The 8,412-nt window shown below is 56.1% G+C and overlaps 1 protein-coding gene across 1 annotated transcript in view; it reads left to right on the forward strand.

Moving 5' to 3' along the window:
- The window catches only part of VDBG_05999 (tyrosine-protein phosphatase CDC14), a gene marked incomplete at both ends in the record, with an annotated part of 2,332 nt that extends 1,789 nt beyond the window's left edge, over positions 1-543 (forward strand). The window contains one exon of the mRNA XM_003003511.1: positions 43-543. Coding sequence (XP_003003557.1) covers positions 43-543 — 501 coding nt within the window. The remainder of the gene's footprint in view (positions 1-42) is intronic.
- Between the last annotated feature and the right edge of the window lie 7,869 nt (positions 544-8,412).

Raw genomic sequence — 8,412 nt, forward strand, 5'->3', positions numbered from 1 at the left:
TTCTTGCCGTTCACGAAGACTACCTCCCCGCCCCTACACCAGGCCAGCTCACGCAAAACCGGCCGTGCCGACCGCCACCACCCTTACTCGCGTGCCCCTTCGTACTCGGCCACACTCGAGGAGGAAGGCGGCGTTGAGCACGAGACTGAGGTCCTCTCGGTTCACAGGCGATCCAACGCCGGCGAGTCGGATGAGGAGATTCACCTCCGCATGCGTGCGCACCGCAAACCTTCCGAGTCACCAAGCCGTTCAGAGAAGATGCGATCCTACAGCTCGACCACAACAACCGTGTACCACAAGTACATCGACAACGACTCTACCCACGATGTCGAGAACATGGGCAGCCCTGCCCGTGTCAAGGCAATGGACCGTGAGCGCGCTAGCAGTGCGTCGGGCATCCTGACCAAGGTCCGCAGCAGCAAGCGCGGCACCGAGTCACCTCTTCGCTCCAAGGATGGCGTCCGCAAGACCAGCGGCCGTGTCGGCAGCATCAGCGGCGCCCCGTCCTCAGCAACGGCGCGGAAGGTTTCCAACGGCATCTAGGGACCCGGAGGAAGACCGAAGCGTAGCGGAGGCCGTAGCGATGTCGTCTGAGGACAGCATGCTTGGCGATGGTTTGACTGAACATTCGAGGCTCTTTTGAGGCGTTTTTGCGGCGTGTCAGTTTTGTTCACGGAGAGCTTACGATTATGATGAACACGACACACGACCAGGCTCATGTGTTTCTGCATGCAGTGGCGTTGAGTTTTTGATAACATTGGCAACGGCGGGCCGGAGAGAGGGGATTGTTCCAATTCCTGTTTTGTGAACGGAGATACATCTAGGCTTGTGTGGCATGGCGTCTTGCATGACTTGGCATCATCCCACACATGGGGAGCGCGTTGTGATGTATCCGCAACGCATCGCGTTTTCTCCGTGCTTATTCTTATTCTGCCATGGGCGTTTGGATTCTTGGAGTTTTGGGGATTCGGAGTTGCGATAATAGCTTTCTGTATTACTGTCTGTACTTGGCTTAAGACACTTATTCGTTATCTTGCTCGTCGCCAAACGCGTTCGTGGTGTCTGGTTCTGTCACTCTCAGACCAAAGTTGACTCTCGTCATGCTAGACCTATCGGGGGGGGCTATTGGTACGACACTGCAGTTCCTTCCTCAAGTCCTAGTAGGATGTTCTCGGGTCGTTACTCAAAGCATCGACAATGATCCATAAGGAGAGGCTTGTCACAACATGACAGCCAAGGTAAATGCGGTTCTGCGAACAAATAATTCTGCTCTCGTAGGAAACTACTGTCAGGTCTGCTGGTTGCTAGACCAACTCGCATTGGAGACTCACACTTTTACCACGCGGGTCGCTTGTTTCATGACCGAGTGGCGAAGATACCTTGTTGTGAGGGTACCGTGGGATTTGTGGTTTCTGGTGATGTAGGAGTCCTCGGAAGCAACGATGCCGAAGGGAACGCGCCAGTGGTATCCTCGATGATGTCCTTTCTGGTGAACTCGAACAGTGCAAGCAGTTGGCGGACCACCTCGCTGTTTCGGGTTGGACATGGTGATGGAGGCTCTGCTACATGTGGCGAGGGGGTTGTTGTGATATTTCACCGACGGATATTCTATGCACAATAACGTCTTTGTTCCTCCATTACACAGCAAGACGAGCTCGTTTCAATATCTGCATCCGCTCCGTTACCGGCACACAATGTTTCCTGCCACAGGTATCGCCCCGTCCTGCTGTTGACCTTCCTTGGTGTCCTTCACCGTCCAAAGCTTCAACGTCGTCTCTTTGCGGCACCCTCGCCCGTCAACAACATTCGAGACGCGTCACCGCAAGCTTCTTTATCCGCCTGTCCTACGCACAATCCGCGCCCCCCATGATTCACGGTACGCCGTGCTCCATCGAGCTCCTGAGCCTCACAACCGAAATTCGCAGTCCCCGAGCTCGATGTAACCTATCGACAACAAAAAAACGACCACCCACAAGCGCGTCTGACGTTGGACATGACACTGGAGCGAGGTCGCATTGCCTGCGGACCCCAGGAAGAAGAAAAAACCCACACGGTTCAAAGAAGCGAGTAAGAAAACCATGGCCCCTCCAAGCAAGCCTTTCTATCCTTTCTCCTTGTCTACTGTTTTATCCATGTGGGCTGACGGCGCCGACCTGATCCCGGGTGAAAGAAACCGTACGCTCTCGAAGCATAGTCTGTTCAGCCTTGACCCATTCTCACCAGGCATGGGAGCAGACCACTGGCGGTGGGGAGGATGGAGAGAGAGGGAGAGGCTCCCGGCGCATTGTAAAAGCACCTTTTACCCTCTCTCTTTACCCGCCCCTGGTCTCCACCTCCAATGGACGATGCCGGGAACAGAGGAGAAATGATAGTCCTGCCTGTGCGGTGATGCGCGTGGATCCCCTATTCCCTCGGCTCCCTTCCCGCGTGGGCAACGTTACCCTTTTCACCGCCGACGGCCGCGCAGCCAAGCTTTCTGTTGGAGCGCAGATGCTACGCGGGGTGGTAACCCGCGTGGATAACCTGGCAGGGCCTGCGTCCCGAATCGTCCACGAGGGGTGCAAGAGACCAACTCGGTGGAACGCGGCTTTGCCAAGAGCGAGCGCTGAACGGACGGGCGCGGGAGACACGGCACCCACCCGGAGCAGCGACAGACATCCTACCTTAGTTTGGAGGGTCAAAGAGAGCGACAGGCATGGGCTCACAGGGTGAAAGACGACAACGGACATCGTCGTAAGAATTGGGAGAACTATGGTCTGAGGGAAGGGGGGAGGGGACAGGCACATGTTTTTTTTCAATGGCATGGTCAGCCCACTGACACGAGGCAAAGACAAGTACATGTAAGTCCTCGGACACAGGGAAGAAAAGTTTAGATCCACAACATCAACGGGCTTGCCACACTGTCGGACGATCACCTCCCTCCCAAGTAGGCCCTCGGTGCTGTCTTCCGCCATGACAGACAGAGGTTGTCGATCGTTCATCCACCATTTCATTGTGATTGTGGGCAACATGCCCGCCCATGTACGACATTCGATGTGTCGTCAAGCACATGCTCTTTCCCCGTCCCCGATCACCTCCGAGATCGACAGCAAAAGGCGTTCCCATGTCTGCGCCGTCCACTCATCCGCCCGGATATCAGATTTGTGTGATGGGGCGCGCTACTGCTGTCTGGGGAAGATTAGTTTATCGTCTCTGCATGAAATTATCGCTTCCGCTGTCATACTCCCTCGCCGCTGTTGGTTGTGTTATCACACCACCTTTCCCCGGGAACACATGAAAACAAAGAACTGGAAGAAGAGGAAGATGATGATGATGCAAGCTCCCCAACCTCTCCTTCCAGCCGCATGTGATCTCGCCTGCACTCCCTCCCTCGCTCTCCGCAGACCTCATTTGCCAATCTCATCTCCCCCGCGGGCAGCGCCACTCTCGGCGCCGTCCTCACGCCTCTCTGCTGCGCCAGAAAAAGTGCCGTCGTCGAGGCAAAGTCGACAGCGTGCACATGTTCGGCCCAACCTCGTGGAGACTCTGAATCCACGTTCTCTGCCCTGTGTGTTCTCGGCCCTCATCGTCCCTCGCCGGCCGGGGCAGCTGGGCGGTGGACGAGGGGGGCGCAAAGGCATAACCGTGTCCCGATGCGTCGGCGTGCATCACGACTGCCCGCCCCGGCCACCAAGCCTTATTTCCCCAGGCTCTCGCTCAACAGGCCAGACCGAGTCCACCTTCTAGCGCGCATCCTGGCGTTCTCATCTGCCCCCAACACCGCCCGGCCTCGCTCTTGAGGAGAAAGGAGGGAGGGGGGCAGAGGATCAGAGGAGCAGGAAGAGAGTGGAAATCGTCAGTTTTTCGCTCTCCTGCTCGACCGACAAAGTTTCGATCGTGCCCACACAGGGCCCGAATAAGCTAATCGGACCGGGCGAGCTCCCAATGCTGCGGCTGACCCTGGTCCCCGTCGTGAATGCGCCCTCGTTCCGAAGAGGATATAGACAGGCAAAACAATTGTTCGCCCCGCCACTGTCAGCATGGCAGCGGGGACTCGGGGCGAAGGAAGGCTGAAGACATGTCGCGAGGCAAGGAAAGAGCAGAAGAGAACAGGGACCAGGACAAGGGCCAGGACAGGGACTAGGTAGCGGACAAGGTGCTTCTGAAGGTGCTTCTGCTTCATATGGCTTGCTCATCGACGAGAACGCCTTCTCAGCGCCATCCTAACACCACCTCTCGAGGATGAAGGGAACCGAGACGGCAATGGGCACGCAGGCAGGCAGGTGGTTCAACGTCAAATTGGTTCCGGGTCAGATGCGGCGGGCCACAGACAGCCGTGTTCTGGTCGCGATCGCATGATTGCCAGCTTGATCGATGCGTGGAAAATGGCGAATGGGGTCTTGGCGCAGGTCAACATCATGCTAGTACGATGCCAAGATGCGTCTCACACACTTACTCAACACGACCACGACGACATCTTGTCTCCCCTTCTCTCCGGCATGATCCACACACACCGAAGTGCGGATGCGACCCCTCATTACCCATTCTGCGCTTCCCTGTGGCGTTCCAGAAAGACCGGTGCCTGCATTGGCGGGCTGCACGACCACTGGCGGCCACGGGGGGATGCAGACAGGAACGGTCTCACTGCCTGCGCGGGCTAAGGATGGCAGACATGTTGAGAGGGTGTCCTCGCCTCGTTGCTTCGCCTATTCGCTTGATGCTTACTTGGGTTGGGACCTGTGTGTCTCAGCACACTACATGAAGACACCTCTTTCTCGATCCAAGACACAACGTCATATGTTAGACAGCGCGACAGCCAACAATTTTTGTACCTCGGTCTCCTCGTGAATGACGCATGAGCAGACATGTAGGGCTGCCCTCGTCACCATGGCTGCTCTCCGAAGTATGTCCTTTCGCGTCAGTAAACCGACCAAGGCGTTTTCTGCTTCGAAGTTCCCCAGTCTGAGACGCAAACCTATCTCTGCTGCCCGCACCAACAACCAGTGGTCACAAGTTCCAGGCCTCGACAGCTGTGGGGACGCGCCCCGAGCTATTGGATCTCAGCAGTTCGATACACGGCCTCCCCTCCTAAAAGAAGCAGCAGTACGGTTCTCCGTGGCTGGAGAAGTGGGACATGGACCGACAGTCGACATGGGCCGCCTTCAAACTCCCTGCCAGCCCCCATTACTCTCTATTTCTCCACGCCGTCACAGTCTCTCACCTTGCCTCGTTGAGAAGGAAGCTCGCTGTGGCTGCAGCGCTGGCCGCCGACAGCCGTCGGCTGGCTGGCTGAACACCTTGCACTCCATCAAGCCCCCGTCCGGGGCAGGGTACCGTCGGCAGGGTCTGCCGTAAGGACCCCATATGTCAGCTTCAACTCAAACCTGGAAGGCCCAGCGTTCGCACGCAATCGAAAGAAATGAAGGCTTCTGCGCCTGGGAAGAAATTCCGGTAAATTCCCCAGAAATGCTCTGCACCCGGGAAGATCGCTGAACCACCGCGTACCTGATCCTCCCAACACGCGTCTGCTGACGGCAACTTACGGTGGTGGTGTGCAGGGTCGAGGGGAGGGGCGGATCCTGTGTTGCACGGCACTGCTTCGACCGAGTAATCTGAATCCGCCCGACGTCCTGATCCTGCCTAGCCCGTGAGCCCTGCATCCTCAACTTCGGAGCACAGCTACCGGATAGAGTTAGCCCTTCCCGTCCCTCCCGCTTCGGTGGCCCTGGCTCAGTAGCAGGTCCGTCCGCTAACCACACCACGCCTCCATAGCACCTTAGCGGAAGCTACTACTCGTTTCGTGCTTCGTCGCAAATCTCAACTGAGCCATTTTTCCCTTTCGTCTGCCCGACTGCCTGACTGCCTCCTTCCTCCCACAGCACGTTGCCCACACACTATATCGCGCGCCAGAAGGCTAACGGGCGGTGCGAATTGCAACCGAGCCGTCCTTAGCAAAGAATCTTGCGGCATTGACGTACATCCGACACGGCTCAGTATGGTAGTGCTCAAATCTGACCCCTGCCCGCCGCCATCGCGATAAGATTGTACAAAGGTGTTGTCGCGCCGGAAGATTTGGGGGCCGGCCGGGATCCTTTCCCTCGTGGCTCAGAGCTGCAGAGTTAGTCAGATGGCGCATGGACGATACGATACCTTGGTGGCTGCTCAACTTCCGTACCAGGCTCATACAGGCAGTGGTTGCGCCGCCTTGGCGCCTCAAGATAAAGTCTGTAAATGCCGGCTGTCCCTACTGTGATTTCCCGGTCTCACCTGCGGTAGCAATCTGTTGCTACTCGGTGCGAGATGAAATGGCGCTGGCGGACCCGTTCGTGTGACCGCGTGGTACTCGGATGGTGGCTGTATGCTGAATCGAAATGGGAATCCATCAGAGCTAGCATGGGACCGTTGCGACTGAGCTACTGTACAGTCAAAGTCAGATGTGGAAATGAGACTTGATCTTCTAGAACACCTGGAAATGCAACAGCACGGTTCTGATGGCGACGTGGGCGACGAAAATTGACGACAAACAAAGGACAATCGCAAAACTCAAAAGAAGATGACCGGCGCATTGTTTCAGAGAGATGAGACGAGATGTCTGGCAAGAGCTGCTTCTGCCTGCCCCTTCCCCCTGCCCCCTCCTCCTATTTGCACTGTTGGCATCGTCCTTCTGGGATTGCAATCTAGTTTGGGTTCAGAGTGTGCTGTCTTTTGTCAAGTCGCTGAGCTCTGGGTTAAATGGAGGCACCCGAGAAGTAAACCTGTCGATCGGACCAGGCGAGTCTCGGGGTAGTCGAGGCTACGTCGATCCAGGCAAAGGATCCTGTGGAAGAAGCTTGATAGTGGACCATTCTGGCCAGGCATGGCCCTCATTGTGTCAAGCAGCGTGGTGATGAGTATGCAGGGCTATTGCAGCACCAATCTCAAACACCACAGAGCATGACGTCTTACCCAGCCAGTTTTCCGTCGCAGCCTGGGTCATTTTGTAGGCCGGAGAAGCATCCATCGTCGTAGGATCATATCGTAGCCAAATGCGACGATGGGGCGAAATGCCCACACCTCGTGGCGGCTGTATGTGATCTAGCGCAGCCTCGGGAGTGACTGGCGTTGCCTTTGCTTTTTCACCTCGTGGTCACGGCAGTCCTGATGAGCAAGACTGTGCGGTGTGCCTCTCTCTTCTTGACAGCTGCAGCCGTAGATCGGGAGAAGAAAGTATGATGGCACAGACGGACACTTCAACGCTGAAAGCCGAATTTCTGGCCGTGCCGAAGAAGCAATGTCATAGAAGCCCGCCATGACCTGCCTGTTTGGTAGGCGTGGTGTTTCTAGAAGACAGGGGAGCAGGCACGTCAGCACAGCGGTTGCCAAAGCCATCATGCTCCGGCTTCTTCTTTGGGCTGACGCGGACTGTGGCACCTTGCTCACAGGATCTGTAGTGCAGTTGTTGAAGCATCCGAGCCAAGTCCCTTATCGCAAGATGGATTTGCCTACGGTGAATGCTACTTGCTGTACAGCACCTGCCAGAGGGACGTCATGCTCAGTGTTCAAGCCAATTATTGATCAGCTGTCCTTGTTCACTCTTAGATGCCTGCCTGCTTCAGGTGAAGGGTGGTTTGCGTTCGCCATGGGGCAAAGCCCGTCGTACTTGGCCATTGCGTGGGACATGAGTGCTGCAATCAATAAGAGTAGAATTTCGTGACTCAACACCGTCAGCTCGAAACAATCTTGTGTGCGACACATGATGGTGAAGTTTACCTCAGTCATGTCACCGATGGGTTGCTCCTATAGCAGCTCGAGAATGGCATTCCACAATTGGCTCTTGCTTGTTTCCCCCCAGAGGCTGGAGTGGTTGGCCAGAAAAGCGGCTGGTGTGGCCAATCCGCTGTTAATGCCCATCGGCAAAAATGTGATATTGCTTCTCAGTCCAGGGTCGCCAAAGAACTGACGCGCTTAACAGGGCGAGACCAGATTGAATACAAGATCCAGGCGTATCGTTGGTCGGACCTGGACCGATGGGCTGCGAAACGGTAATCATTATTGGCAGGGTTGTATATACGTCGTGTGCAGTGAATTCGCCAAACCGCTGACAGGCGGGTGACATATCTCAGGAGTGGTCTGACCACCAAGCAACCGGCGTCTCCCTGTCAATTGGAACACAATTGGAGACGATGGCTGGGTTGATCAGCGGCATTCAGACAGCCACCGTCATGCCGTACATACAACATGCTTCTTTAGAATCGAAGCTGCGCTACTTTTCTTTCCAGTCCTGTGGCGCAAGCCAGCAAGATCAAGATTATCATTGCGATCAGCCCGGGCTGCGCAGTCTGGGCCACGTATCAAATCGGAGCCGAAGACAGCCGGCAGGTGATGTGAACATTTGCCGGTCTGGCCTGCAACTCGGTGCCGATCGGTTCGGACTACACGACTCAAGAGGCGGAC

This window comes from Verticillium alfalfae, genomic scaffold (assembly GCF_000150825.1).
Source record: "Verticillium alfalfae VaMs.102 supercont1.7 genomic scaffold, whole genome shotgun sequence".
NCBI lineage: Eukaryota > Fungi > Ascomycota > Sordariomycetes > Glomerellales > Plectosphaerellaceae > Verticillium > Verticillium alfalfae.